Source organism: Clupea harengus, chromosome 1 (genome assembly GCF_900700415.2).
Source record: "Clupea harengus chromosome 1, Ch_v2.0.2, whole genome shotgun sequence".
Lineage (NCBI taxonomy): Eukaryota > Metazoa > Chordata > Actinopteri > Clupeiformes > Clupeidae > Clupea > Clupea harengus.
The window spans coordinates 6614677-6629730 of record NC_045152.1 but is presented as its reverse complement, the minus strand read 5'-3'; the positions used below and the strand labels follow the sequence as shown (position 1 = coordinate 6629730).

The 15054-nt window shown below is 44.0% G+C and overlaps 1 protein-coding gene across 4 annotated transcripts; it reads left to right on the top strand.

Moving 5' to 3' along the window:
- Nucleotides 1-729: 729 nt before the first annotated feature.
- Nucleotides 730-14749, top strand: clcn7 (chloride channel 7). Of its 4 annotated transcripts, none has more exons than XM_031565922.2 (25): nucleotides 730-973; nucleotides 1913-1984; nucleotides 2379-2444; nucleotides 2763-2828; nucleotides 3511-3643; nucleotides 3863-3972; nucleotides 4223-4303; nucleotides 4581-4643; nucleotides 5007-5090; nucleotides 5254-5347; nucleotides 5792-5856; nucleotides 5953-6069; nucleotides 6334-6388; nucleotides 6552-6612; nucleotides 6764-6908; nucleotides 7234-7327; nucleotides 8821-8993; nucleotides 9785-9836; nucleotides 10351-10478; nucleotides 10763-10848; nucleotides 10952-11084; nucleotides 11482-11541; nucleotides 11784-11960; nucleotides 12644-12724; nucleotides 13051-14749. In XM_031565922.2, the coding sequence occupies exons 1-25, from the start codon at nucleotides 857-859 to the stop codon at nucleotides 13135-13137; spliced, it is 2400 nt and encodes a 799-aa protein (XP_031421782.1). In that variant the 5' UTR covers nucleotides 730-856; the 3' UTR covers nucleotides 13138-14749. The 4 variants fall into 4 exon arrangements, with proteins under 4 accessions (XP_031421782.1, XP_031421778.1, XP_031421773.1 ...); XM_031565918.2 differs by having other exon boundaries at nucleotides 9782-9836; XM_031565913.2 differs by having other exon boundaries at nucleotides 2376-2444.
- The last annotated feature ends 305 nt before the right edge of the window (nucleotides 14750-15054 follow it).

The window sequence follows — 15054 nt, the reverse complement described above, 5'->3', positions numbered from 1 at the left end:
TACTAACACACTAAGGAACATGCCCCCCCACAAGTTTAAATCCATAAAGTCAATATTATAAAATGTACCTGCTTTCAATGTTCTTTCATGTACAGTAAATTAACCTTTCATTCAACATGTAATATTTCTCACAGTCCTGAATTTCCATACTACACGTCCTACCCAGTTTGAAAATGGCTTCTAGCAGCTGTTTTCATAACAACGTATGATGAAGTTATTACTGTTTGATAAAATTCTTGAAAAGCTTCTATTGATAATATATGAAATGTTGATATGATATAAAGCTCTGATATATTTAATGTTGACTGTCTTACATGACTGAGGACCAATACTTTATGGACTTGGTGTGGGTCATTTCAAAGTCTATGATAACAGGTTATTACTGTAACTTCCATAGCATAGTTTTGATGGATTTAATATTTGTAGAAGGCCTATTTTTCTTTAATTTGTTTAATATCAATTTTGTATTTTAACATTAAATGTGCAGAATTATTCTATGTGTCTATACAATCTATCTAGATTGTATTGTTAAGATTAAAAGACTAAAATTGTATCTAAGAGCTATAAATCATTGTCAAAGAAAAATAACTTAGGCTCAAACAAATAGTCTGAAGAACTGAGTAGAACTATTGCTCTGATGAAGTAAACAACTGGGCATTCCCCCCAAAAAGACTACATTGCCCATAATCCCTTTCGAGCATGATACACTTTTTGGTCTCTTGTCCTGTCCGTAGATCTCGTCACGAGATTTTTTTATGATTGTTAGTCATGGGTACAAGCTGTCCGGGGTAGTTTGCCAGCTACAATTGTAGGTCTTTACAAATATTGCAGTTGTAAGAGTGTTAAACTATTGTCTATGAATATGGCAAACATCACAAAAAAAGTGTCTTGGTCTAGCCGGGGCGATGACAGTGCGCGCGGAGAGGCTACCCCGCTACTCAACGGAACCGAGGAAGTCAGATACACAAGACAGGTAAGTTAGCCAGCTAGCAGGCTGTGATGGCTGGTAAGCTATGTGATAATGCATTTGGTATCGCAATAGACTTTTTGCTTGAATTGCATCAATAGGAAATGATAACATATAGAATGGTGCGTACCATTTTCCGTTGTGCATGTGTAACTTCTTGCATTGGCATGCAACTGAATGATGTGAATGAGTATGAAATAATGTTTCTAATAGACTGCCAACTAAATGAGACCGCTTGCAAACAGCAGTTCATTGAAGATAGTTAAGTCCTAAATGTAATTGACCAGATAGCTTGTAATGAACATAAACACACGCTTATTGAGAATTGAGGCCCGAGAAGGATGTAGCAGTTATGTACTCTTGACTTTATTTTGGCATACTGCACTGAAGTTTGGAAAAACCTGTCTCGTAGTATCAACTAACGTTATACATTTTTGTAACTATATACCATTGCCTTATAACGCAAGTAACTATAGATATGAATAAGAAGTATGTAGTAGCATCGTCTGTGCTACCCACAGGTGTTCCCGCAATGTAAAATGAGTTTTAGGAGGATTTAGTATTTCTTGCAGACTCCAAATTCTTAACAACCTCCTTTGTTCAGTAATAAAGTGAACAGCATGAACTTATGTTGAACATTTTTGTAATATAACACTGCATGTCTAGCCTTTAGTATTGCAAATAAGACGTTACTAGAGTCTGCTATTAGTCATCTGCCCAGTCTTGCATTATTGAAGCATTGGGATTTCCAACTTCCTATTCTAGCCAAACTGACGGATTCCCGTTACATTTTTAGGTATATATTTTTTCCACAGTTAGTATTCCACAGACAGACACACAGCAACAATTCATGTAGCCGAATTCAACCCAAAATGAGAGCTGATATCAATGTTATCAGAGACAAAGAGTAGATTCTTTGAACCATTTGATGTTTTTGGTCCATAGCCATCCGGGGGATTATTTCACATAAGTAGACTCAGTACGGTGGACCTGGAAGAAGAAATCACATCAGAAGAGGTAATTCCTGAGAGGTCATCTTTCATGATGGAACTCTTGTTGTAGTGTTCAATACAACCTTACAACCCTTTTTCTCATGCCATGTAGGACAGAACAACGACTTCACAGTTAAAGCTTCACTCAATTACAGGCCATCTCTTAAGTGGACACAGCCCCTTTGTTTTCTCTGGGTTGAATCTTCGGTTCTCCAGTGCATGTACATGAAGCATATTCTCTGACATTTACAGTCAAAATCCGTCACCCTAGTTTGCAGAATGTTGATGTGTGCAGATATGATATGTGTTATGGGCATGGGCATGTGTTGGGCTCATCTGCACCTTGGAGTTGCCTTTGGCGGCTCAGTGTGCTTATGTTTGTGAGTGACCTATGCCTTGTCTTTCAACGCTGTTAGCAGGACTCTGTGAGGACCAGACCCAATATGATCCCCCACAATGAGAAGCTGCTCTCGCTCAAATACGAGGTAATGAAAGAGGCATGACACCCACCACCCTACAGCACACGTCAAGCCTAATCATTTCCTGTCCCACAAATCAGACAGGGATTTTGTCTGAAAGGGTTTTATTGGTGAAAACTGAAACATTAGTATGATTCCATGACTGTTATAATTGTGTGCCGTCTCAACATTACCAAGTAAAGCTTCTGCCCAGAACTCTCACACATGTCAAAGCTGTGAAAGGCTTGATGATAATTTGATAATAAGTAGCATTTGATAATAAGTTAACCATTTAGTTTTGCTGAAGAAAAGCAGACTCATTTCCTTCTTGTGTTTGCGTTCCAGAGTCTTGACTATGATAACATTGAGAATCAGCTGTTTCTGGAAGAAGAGAGGCGGATGAGCCACATGGTCAGTACAACTATGTGACTCCTTCACTTCTGTTTTTTTTACAACAAGCAAAGCATGTCATCTACTGTGTGTGTGTGTGTGTGCGCAAATGTTCCAGTGCTGTAGGGTTGTTTGAGTAAATGGACCTGACAAGTTTAAAATGTGTGTCTCTTAGGCAACGAGTAAAACTGTTGTGTACGCCATTGCATACATCTTAAATGGTCTGAGGAACTATACAAATAAATCCAAGGTAGCAAACTCATATGTTGAGCCATAGTGATAATGTTTAACTTTAGATCTTAAGAAGTGTAAACTTTCTTCCAAGGCATCTTAGAGCCTCGCAGTAGTGACCCTAATGTCAGTGTATATTATTTATTAAACCGAAGTTCTATTTGAATTGGAACCTATGACTTTGGTGTTCTGTTAGAATGCTCTATTTGGTATAGCACATGAGCATTTAGTTCCAGTGATGAGTCCTGTTGTGTTCTTCCACAGGGCTTCAGATGCGTTTAGTTCCAGTGATGAGTGCTGTTGTGTTCTTCCACAGGGCTTCAGATGCGTTTAGTTCCAGTGATGAGTGCTGTTGTGTTCTTCCACAGGGCTTCAGATGCGTTTAGTTCCAGTGATGAGTGCTGTTGTGTTCTTCCACAGGGCTTCAGATGCGTTTAGTTCCAGTTATGAGTGCTGTTGTGTTCTTCCACAGGGCTTCAGATGTCTGGAGATCAGTCGCTGGGTCATCTGTGGGCTCATTGGTTTTCTCACTGGACTCATCGCTTGTTTTATTGACATTGTTGTGGAGAAATTGGCTGGGATAAAATACATTGTTGTCAAACAGAGTATCCTTTGCAAAGCATGCTTTGTGACGTACAGTTAGCAATTAGCTTAGATGATATTAAACTTTATAACCATGACATGTTGTTCAACAAAAGGATTGTCAGTTTGATGTGTTGTCTGTTTGTTTTGTAAGACTTGAATGCTTGGTTTGCAAGCCTACACGTCACCTTTCCCTGGTTTCTGGTTGCCAAGGAAGCACTCCCTTGACTCTCCTCCTGTAGACATTGAGAAATTCACTGAGGTCGGTGGGCTCTCCATCTCGCTGATATTATGGGCTGTGCTAAACTCATCACTAGTAATGGTAGGAGCCATCATAGTGGCTTTTTTCGAGGTAATTATGCACTTTCCTCTAATGACATGTACTGACTTATTTGTTTTGATTTCTTAAATGTATCTTTTCAAGTCCAGAGTGCATGGACTCACATCTCAGAACATGAAACATCATATTGAACAGCTTTGTCTATTTTTGGAACGGAATCTTGTTTAGAACAGAATCTACCTTTCTGTATTTTAATTTGCTCTCTCTCTCTCTCTCATTTAGTTCCTCTGACACTCTCTTTCTTTCCATCTGTTTTCCTCAGCCCATTGCTGCAGGCAGTGGCATCCCTCAGATTAAGTGCTACCTGAACGGAGTGAAGATCCCACGGGTGGTGCGACTGAAGGTAGTCCCTCCCTACACCCCCCCCCCCTTCCCCTCCTCTTTCTTAATCACACACACAGTCCACTGACTCTCGTCAGAGACAAACACCCGCTGCTCTCTGACTGAAGTGTCTCATAGGCATTAAGCTCAGCTGACTCCTAAGAGTGACTGTCAGTGAATCACAAGTGAACTGAAAGTTAAAAGTATTTCACCATAAACACGCATAGAGAGAACGCTTTCCCAGTGTAGGATGTGGATCCAGTGTAGGCTCAATCCCTGCTGCTTTTTGTGTTCTGTAGACACTGATGGTGAAAGTGTTCGGAGTGATTTGCTCTGTGGCTGGAGGACTGGCGGTCGGAAAGGTAAGAAAAACAAAAAAAAAAAACATGTTTACAATATAAGTTCCCTTTTGCTCCCTTGTTTGGTGTCTGATTTCATATTGTGTAGTGAGGATATGGGCTTGCACAACCAGACACGTGTTACGTAAATTCTAAACTAATCCAAGACCTTGTGATGGTTTAACTCAGACTAGGGACGGTGATTTGAACCTGGTAGTGCAGCAGTTCCTTTGAGAAGATTGTTATTTTTATATGAGCAGAGGATGTCATTGCAATTCACTATTAAAAAACACATTTTTAAATATCTAAAAATGTACTTTCTGTAGTGAGAGATTAAGTAATGATGTAATTTATCTGTGATGTTCGTCTTTTGTCTCCTCTTCGCAGGAAGGACCCATGATCCACTCAGGGGCTGTGGTGGCGGCTGGGGTGTCCCAGGGCAGGAGCACATCCCTCAAGAAAGACTTCAAGGTCAGTACCACTGCCTCCTGTAGTGCAACTGCATTGCAAAAAAAGCCTCACACACAGGCTTTTACACTGAGGCTCAGATGGTGGATTTGGGAAGTATTGGGTGAGGAAAGTGATGAGGGTCAGAGTTATGATTATTTGTTTTATTTGTTTTTCGTGTCTGCAGATCTTCGAGTACTTCCGCAGAGACACGGAGAAGAGAGACTTCGTCTCAGCCGGTGCCGCTGCTGGTGTGTCGGCTGCCTTCGGAGCTCCCGTCGGTACGCATCGTAAATCTGCCCAAACCACAACAAAGATGTTAGATTGCAAACATCGAGCCCCCCAAACCCCACCACAAAAAATGTGCGGAAGCAAGAACTGCTTCCAGAAGTTGATGTCTCAATAGTTTCTAAATAGTTTCACTATGAACCATTCGGTTTGGCGGAGCTCTGTTTGGGGGGAATGGGCACCTCTCCGAAATGTTTCCCCCCAGGGATCGGGGCGGAAACGACTCCAGGAAGCAGGCCTGCATCACAGTATGGTTGGCTGGATATCAAACTGCCTATATGTGATTGATTGAGGTGCAGAGTTGGCTCAAACTGACCAGAGATCTGCCAACTGCTTTAAATCAGTAGAAGCTCAGAGCTGATGTTGTGCTGTGGTTGTTGCTCACGGATTGGTCTGATTCTCTGACTCTGTTTGTGTGCTCCTTGCTTTATTTCAAGGTGGAGTGCTTTTCAGTTTAGAAGAGGGGGCCTCCTTCTGGAACCAGATGTTGACGTGGAGAATAGTGAGTTCAGAGGGTGGGAGTCACTTTTGATCTTTTTGGATGAATGAATGAAGTTGGGTTGTTGTTTACATTGTCTGTCTCTTCCTTGTATTTCAGTTCTTTGCCTCAATGATCTCCACCTTCACTTTGAACTTCTTCCTGAGTATCTACAATAACAAGACTGGAGACCTCTCCAACCCTGGGCTTATTAACTTTGGTCGCTTTGATAGTGATGTGAGTGGTGCCTTTCTCTCCAGCATCATCATTTCTCTGTCTCTCTTCATCTCTCTCATCCCCCCTGCTCAGACTTGTGATCTAACCCTCTCCCATTTCTCTCTCTCTCTCTCTCTCTCTAATTTACTCCTCATGTCTTTCTTTCTATCATTCTATACACCTATCATCTGTCCTTTGTTCTATCTTTATATGTGAAAAATAAAACACAGTTCGATGTGATGTGTGACTTCTGTGTGTGTCTCCTCTCTGTGTTCTCCTCCACAGAGTGTGGCCTATAACCTCTATGAGATTCCTCTGTTCATCATTATGGGAGCAATCGGTAAGAGGCTTTTGTGTTTATTGAATCAAATGTTAGGAATGCTTCCACGCAAAGTTGTGTATCTATTACATTTACACAAAGTTATAAAGCCTGTCAAGCGTTTTAGTAAGTGTAATGAGCCATAATCTCCTATAATGGTTTAAATACCTTTCTTGTGACACAGGAGGATTGCTGGGGGCACTGTTTAACTTCCTGAACTACTGGCTAACAATTTTCAGAATCAGGTGAGGATGGTTCCTCTTAAAGAAGAGGTATCTTAGTTCTCCCTCAGAGGCAAGGAGTCTCTCTCTCTCTCTCTCTCTCTCTCTGTCTCTCTCTCTCAGCTGTCCCAGCGTGCTCCTCAGGTGTGTTGTCTGAAGCTCCGCTGTGTTGCAGGTACGTTCACCGGCCCTGCCTTCAGGTGATCGAGGCCATGCTTGTGGCTGCAGTCACCGCCACCGTCTCCTTCACCATGATCTACTTCTCCAACGACTGCCAGCCCCTGGGCCAGGACCAGACCAAAGACGACTACCCTCTACAGGTCAGTGAGTTCGGCACGACAAGTCAGCGAGTTTGTCCCTGTGCTTTGTCTGAGTCCACGACTTTGGTGATTTGTAATTGTTAAGTAATTTGACCTAAATCTTATGTTGTATCGTATGTTCAGCCTTTTCCATCTTCTATCTGTGATCACAATTTGGTGGTGTGTGTGTGATTGTGTGGGGGGGGGGGGGGGGGGGGGGGTGTTTGAGGGGAATCTCCGATCAGTCTGGGAGTCCTGGCAGTCCAGCAGACTGTAGAGCAAGGAGGAGTGAGACAGAGAGGTTTTAAACTGGAGACCTGACTCCCCTTGTGTCTGTGTGCTGCAGCTGTTCTGCGCAGATGGCGAGTACAACTCCATGGCCACCGCATTCTTCAACACACCGGAGAGGAGCGTCCGCAGCCTGTTCCACAACCCACCAGGTGTGTGTGTGTGTGCATGTGTGTGTGTGACTGTGTGACTGTGTGTGTGTGTGCGTGGACCGTGTGTGCATGCGTGTGTGTGTGCTTGTTTGTTTATGAGTTTGTCTGTCTGTCATCACGCCAGTGTCAAGATAAAGTCTGGCTCTGCTGGTCTGAGGCATTGTGGACTCATCAGACTGCCACACTCTACTTCCGGAACATTCACTGGAGTGTATTGCTTGAGTTGTGAAGTGTTATGTGTATGAGCGTTATGTGAAGCGTTATGTCTATGAGTGTTGGTCTGGTTGCCTATGTGCAGGGTGCATTTTCTGCTTGCCTGTCTGTAGGATTGTGTCTGTGCACTTGTATAATCTGCATTAGCGCTCATGTTGTATGTCAGCATGCTTGTGTTGGGGAGTATATGCTGTGTATGTAAGTTAGATGCAAAGGGGAAGGGAAAGTGTAAACCACCAGTAGCTGCTGCTGCTGCTCAGCCACAGTGGAGGCCACACAGCCGGGCCAGCTGATTTAGAGCAGGAGGAAGTGGGGCAGATGGCAGAGAGCTCAGGAGCTCCCACGCCAGGGAGCAGGAGAGACCCTGATGGCTTTGCCAGAGCCCCATGGTGGAGCTCTGCCATCAGGCCCAGTATCTTTCTGCGTTGCCTGTAAACCAGTAGATAAATTCCCAGTTAAAAGTCGTGGGAATGGCTATAATAACATGTCAGCCTGAATGAATGTTTTTACCCGTTATCGTAAATAAATGTTCTATTTCGAGTCTGCGCTGTCCGTGTGTCCCATGTTCCATCTCTTACATGACTGCTCAGGTCATGGGTCACAGACACTCTGCCCTCTTGTGGACAGTGGATGGACTGCACATCCTACGCCTAAGTCCTTATGACAGCATCCCGCATCACTCATATCACAGTATCATCATTGCTCCCTTTTGCACATTGATGAGATCCTTGAGAGTGCAGAAGGTGGGTTAAACTGAAGAGGCTATAGCTCACTGCGGTTCTGACTCTTTAAGGTGCTCTATGTGGATGATGAACCGTGTTGTTATCCTGTGTTTGCTTAGCATGAAGTCGTTTGGAGAGCTCTCCGCCTTTAAGGGCCTAGTCTGTTGCACACAGAGGTAGTTCTCTTTTAGTAAGTGACTGTTTTCATCTGACAGAGGGAAAGAAACTCGACTAGTCTTATATAGTTGTCTGCGTTTGTCTAGGTGAGAAGTGCCTGCACTCAGAAGGAAGGTTGCTTTGCACAGTTCCTGCCCTGTCCGACCATGTGCTGCGTACTGTTGCCTACACAGCTAGTGCTTTTTCCTGTGCTACCCACAAAGTGTGGTTCACATTTTGTTCTCTCTTTCTCTTTCTCTCTCTCTCTCTCTCTCTCTCTCTCTCTCTCTCATACTCATATTCCTTCTCTTCTACTGCCTCTCTGGGTCTTGTTATTTCCTCTATTTTTCTAATTAATTCTCTCTCTCTCTCTCTCTCTCTCTCTCTCTGTCTCTCTCTCAGGCTCCTACAACCCACTGACGCTGGGTTTGTTTACACTGACCTACTTCTTCCTGGCCTGCTGGACCTATGGGCTGACCGTGTCGGCGGGGGTCTTCATTCCCTCACTGCTGATCGGTGCGGCATGGGGACGCCTCTTCGGCATCCTGCTGTCCTATTTCACCTCGGGCAGCTCGGTGCGTGCCCCCGCCCCCCCCCACACACACACACACACACACTTTCCCTCATATGACATATGCATGTTACCTACTCATAGCCTTGAGCACACTCACATTACATTATAAGGAAAACAAAAATGTTCAGAAGTCTTGCTGCGAATGTTAGTGTCCTATGCAGCCAACCAAGTTTGATTCCTTTTCTGACCTGACCCGGATGCATACTGCAAGCAAACACACACACAATGCACGCGTACATGCAGCACACATGTGAGCGCGCACACTCACACTGACCCAACAGAGGAAATATAAGCTCATATGCCAAATTCCCCTCACACATCCGGTGTTCAGTTCTCTACCATGGAATTAGGAGCCCTAAAAAGGCCTCATTGTTAATCAACAGTGAAATCTCTGTGAAGTTAATTAATCCCACGGCTTAACCTGAATAAAACAGGAAAGCATTCTCACTCACACGCACACACACACACACACACACTCGCTCAAACACACACGCACGCCCACACACACACACACACACTTTGGGTTATTGCTAAGGAGTTGACAAGGTAAACCTCCAAACACCCAAGCCTCACACTGAGCCTCCCCAACAGAGCTGCATTTGGGAGAGCGCTACTCTAACACGTAGAGTGGTTGGCTGCATAGGACACTAACATTCACATGGTGCATTATACTCTGAAGGGCTCCGTTTGATCCCACACCAGCGTCTCCTCTGTGAGTTAAATGCAGAGTCTGTGACGAATAAAGGCATCTCTGCTCCCTTAATGTTCCCATGTTTTGTCTCTCTGTAGCAGATATGGGCAGATCCTGGCAAGTACGCTTTGATAGGAGCCGCAGCACAGCTGGGTGAGTGAGTGGGTGTGTGTGTGTGTGTGTGTGTGTGTGTGTGTGTGTGTGTGTGTGTGTGTGTGTGTGTGTGTGTGTGTGTGTGTGTGTGTGTGTGTGTGTGTGTGTGTGTGTGTGTGTGTGTGTGTGTGTGTGTGTTCTTAAAAAATAAAATAAAAAAATAAAAAGTTTTGTTTTGCATAATGTTTGTCAGGATGATTCACTTCACAGCACCAACCCAGATACACTGGAGTTCTGTGTCCTTGTTTGTTGTAACACTGGTCCAGATACATTGAAGGTGATAACTGTGTACGTGTTTGTTGTAACAGATCCTCCCACCCCGGGGAACAAAGGATCAGCCATAGTGATGTGGCAATGCATGCAACACCTTCTTTTGTTCATATATTGATTCACTATTGCTCTTGTTCACCAGTCATTTCCAGCGCTGGTTTTTTGAAGGTGGAATTGTTGTCATCGTTGGTTTGCTGTTGAATGTGGTTGTTCATGTGAATCCTATGTTTGCTTCCAAACACAGGTGGCATCGTCAGAATGACCCTAAGTCTCACAGTCATCATGGTGGAGGCGACTGGCAACGTCACCTTCGGCCTTCCCATCATGCTCGTGCTCATGACGGCCAAGATCGTAGGAGATTACTTTGCAGAGGTGAACTGGTCTTCCATTTCAGAAACACTTCCATTGCTTATTAAATGGCTGCTTCTGTTCCTTAATTGGCCTCTGGTCCTTAATGTGTGAAAACATCACTCTGCATAACATCTTCTATATGAAACCAGGGGCGTACCTCGGGGTACACCACATATGAGCATGGAGCATGCAGTTGTAGTGCTTTTTTTTACCACTGTGAGGCTTACTTACTTTGCGTATATATTTGTACAGAATATGGGGGTCTGAATTTGTCTGTGTTTCCTCTGTCTGCAATTGTTCCACAGGGCTTATATGATATCCACATCAAGCTACAAAGTGTTCCCTTCCTTCATTATGAAGCTCCCGCCACCTCTCACTGGCTAACTGCGAGGTACTGTGCCACTTGTGTGTGTGTGTGTGTGTGTGTGTGTGTGTGTGTGTGTGTCTGAGAGAGAGAGAGATTGATGCTCTGATGTTGGGTGGTCTTTCCCCAGGGAGGTGATGAGCTCTCCAGTAACCTGCTTCAACAAGGTGGAGAAGGTTGGCACCATCGTGAACACCCTGAGCAACACCTCCACAAATCACAACGGCTTCCCTGTAGTCATTCAGATCCCAGACAGTGATGAGGTATCCAATATTACAATGTTACAGCTGGATATAATTGGAGTCAATTCCGTAGCATTACTTTGCTGTGCTAGTTTTGTACAGCAATTTTTTGCACTGCTAGCAGCCGTCTGTTTTTACAACAGTAGACATATCAGGGAGAACATCGCAAAATGTGATTTCTGTGGCTTTTTATTTATTAAACTGAACCCTTAACTGGGTGATCGTGGCTGAGCAAAGACCACTTAACTGTAGTGAAAGCATGTTGAGCTCTCCTGACTGGGTGGTCAGAATGCACAGTTCCTCTTAGATGTCAGATGTTCTGTGGCTGTCTAATTGAACTGTGTCAGTCGTGGTCAGTTGGCCGGGTAGTTCTGGCAGTTAATGTTGTCTTCTCTCTCCCTCTCCCTGTTCCCTGTAGCCTGGGATGGTCTGTGGCTTGATTCTGCGCTCCCAGCTCATAGTGCTGCTGAAGCACAAGGTGAGGTGCATTCTGGGTCTGTAGTGGCATGATCACTAGTATGGCTAATTAGCCAGCATGGTCTCTAGGAAGTATATTGTGCAGGTAACATTTAGTGTCACACACTATAGTTAACTGATTAACTATTACTTATTATCATCATTTATTAAACTTAATAGAACTATTATTGAAACGCACTTGTGTGTGTGTGTGTGTGTGTATCGTGTCAACCTTTTTGGTCTTTGTTTGTGTTGTGTGTGTAGGTGTTTGTGGAGCGGGCACGCACGCGCCTCAGCCAGAGGAAGCTGCAGCTGAAGGACTTCCGTGACGCCTACCCGCGCTTCCCCCCAATCCAGTCCATCCACGTGTCACAGGACGAGCGCGAGTGCATGATGGACCTCAGCGAGTTCATGAACCCCACGCCCTATACCGTGCCACAGGTGACCACTCCTATAACCACACTAACCTGTGTATAGGCAGCCTCGGCTCACCAGTCCCATCACCACACTACCTATACCGTGCCACAGGTGACCAGTCCCATAACCACACTACCTATACCGTGCCACAGGTGACCAGTCCCATAACCACACTACCTATACCGTGCCACAGGTGACCAGTCCCATAACCACACTACCTATACCGTGCCACAGGTGACCAGTCCCATAACCACACTAACCTATACCGTGCCACAGGTGATCCGTCTCATCAGCCCACACTAACCTATACTGTGCCACAGGTGACCAGTCCCATCAGCCCACACTAACCTATACCGTGCCACAGGTGACCAGACCCACACTAACCTGTGTGCAGGCAGCCTTGGCTGACCAGTCCCATGACCACACAACATGTGCATGCTCCCCATGTAGAACACACACATCTTTGCATGACTCACATAGTTATCCAGTTTCAAGTTGATTATGCGTGGCAGAGCTCAGCACCCATGGAAAGACACATGTACATCTCTGTCCTGTCTGGTGTTTTTTTTTGTGTTAGTAAACAGATTAGGTCAGTGCATCATCTGCATTTTGTGAACCTTCTCACTGTGTCTGTGTCTGTGTCTGTGTCTGTGTCTGTGTCTGTGTCTGTGTCTGTGTCTGTGTCTGTGTCTGTGTGCCCGCTACAGGAGACCTCTCTCCCCCGAGTGTTTAAGCTGTTCAGAGCCCTGGGCCTGAGGCATCTGTTGGTGGTGGACAGTGAAAACAGGGTACGTGGAGTCCACTGTGGCGAGAACACTGCTTCTCATTGAAACCCAGCTGATAGTCCAGTCAGTTTTGTGTCTTTGCAGTAATTGAAATTGATTGTGATGCACAAAATAATGTGTAGTAGCAGAATCAAGGTCATGAGAACTGAGGCCTCGTATATGATTACAATTAGGAACTGGAGAGAACTGTTGACATAATAAGATGACCTGCTGTTTGTGACCCAGCTGATTCTCTTACATTTAAGACTCAAATAATGTTTCTTTCTTTCTCTCTCTCTCCATCTTTCTCTCTCTCTCTCTCTCTCCCTGCCTGTCCTTCATGTGGATAGGTGGTGGGCCTGGTGACTCGTAAGGACCTGGCACGGTACCACATGGGCAAACACGGGCTGGAGGAGCTCCAGCTGGCACAGACATGACGGCGCTGCGGTCCCTGCCGAGTCCCGGCACTCCACACCCCGATGCCTACCTACCCACCCGACCGCCAGCTATGCACCGCCAATGCACTCCAGACGACGACCCAGTGTCTCGGTAGTGTCATAGAAGCCAAAATCGGTGGACAAACGTGCACTATTTTTTTTTTGTTTCCTTTTGTCCGATATTAGCAAGGGCTCTCTTTTTGACAAAGGTTGGAACAAACACTTTGTTCAAAATAGATACACATGTTTAGATTTCCTCATCTTGCATACCTTAGAGACTCACACATCTGACATTTTGCACTATGTGATCATTTTGTTTATTTATTCTGCAGTAATGTAGCCTGACAGCCTGGGGGGCAAACAAATCCAGTTACTTCCCGGACATATTGATTGCCACATCTGAAGGATCAGTCACTGAGTCACTGCAGAGTCTGGCTGTAAGTGCAGCACGCAAGACTCTCAGGTTGTTTTTGTCACTTTATTATTTGTACCCTTCGAGAGAGCTAGGCGGTCATACAGGTGACAGAGGTGGTGTAGATCCTGATTTGATCTCGACATATCAATACAACATGGAATCACCCTCTCAGAGTATTTAAACCACCTTGAGTAGTTTTCGTTTAAGTATTCGTCTTCAGCCGACCCGAGGATGTTGCTGTGGTGTCTGTTGTTCTCTATGTTTAAAATATTACATTTAGCATTTATTTGCCGTTCATTTGCAGTGGCCAAACACCATGGAGCCATATTTTTCACCAGAAACAATACACAAGGACAGCAAAAACCACTCCCAAGCCACAGCTCATTCAATCCTTTTGTACGCCCTTCATATGGGATTCATGAGTCCTTTGTATGCCCTTTATATGGAATTCATGGGTCCTTTGTCATTGTTGGCTGCATACGGAAATGAGATCTGAAATCCTGGTGATGGAAGCCTTCACAAGGAGCACCTATAGATGTTTGCCGTGTGTTCATGCAGGGTGCATGCTGGGATAGCTTATGGGTGTGTTTGTGGAGGCCCCTTTGCACTTGGTTGAGGGTGAAGGAATCCAAGTGGTACTGTTTTAGTTTGCACAATACACTGGTCTAGACTCACAGACTGTCTATATTCTGTGTGGAGTTTACAAGCTGGTAAGTGAATGTAACATTTTGGCCATAAGGTTTGTTAACTTAAATATTAAATATACATTTACATTTTCTGAAATATTAAGAAGGTACTTCAAATTTAAACAAGGAATGTAAAATTTGAATGATGTGTATAATTAAAAAAAAAAGTTTTCATGAGGATTTTAAATTAATGTAAGTGACAGTATTCAGGTGTTAACGTAAAATTTGAAGAAAGAAAATGCAGTGAAATCATGTTAAGACTGATATAAACCCACATAATGCCCTTCTGAACAAAAGATACTTGTGCCCTTGACATTGTTTGGGTATTGAGGCTTAACTGGTTTGCCCTCTCAGTCATTGAACATTGTTTTTACAGCAGTCCCATAATGCTCACTTTGTTTCTACGTGGATCTTTTTGTACAGTTGTAGATGTTGAATGAAAAGTGACGATATGCTGTATTTTATAATCATTTGGACATTTGTGAACTAATAAAGCTATGGATAAATTGTATAAGATTGTTTAATACATGTTTTTTAAATGTAATATTTCCTGCTATCAAACTAACTGAAGTATGTAATTCAGTAGAGTGATAATGATTCATTTGCAAAATGTTCCACATCAGCATAAATTAAGGTTAAATTCATTTCTACAACCTAATGGAGCAAACTGGCAGCGGCCTGTTTAATTGTTGCTGTCTGTTTTTGCCTTGATAACGGTATCAGCATCTGCACTGCAGGTGTTTAGGCTGCTAACAGCATGAGGGTAATCTGTACCCCTAATCCACTCAGTGTTAGCGTAAACCAGCTAATCTTTTT

Coding starts and splice junctions, on each gene's coding strand:
- clcn7 (XM_031565908.2), top strand. CDS start 857: ATGAATATGGCAAACATCACAAAAAAAGTGTCTTGGTCTAGCCGGGGC. Junction 5,348..5,791: donor TGCCTTCGGAGCTCCCGTCG/GTACGCATCGTA, acceptor CTTTATTTCAAG/GTGGAGTGCTTTTCAGTTTA. Junction 9,837..10,350: donor AGGAGCCGCAGCACAGCTGG/GTGAGTGAGTGG, acceptor TTCCAAACACAG/GTGGCATCGTCAGAATGACC.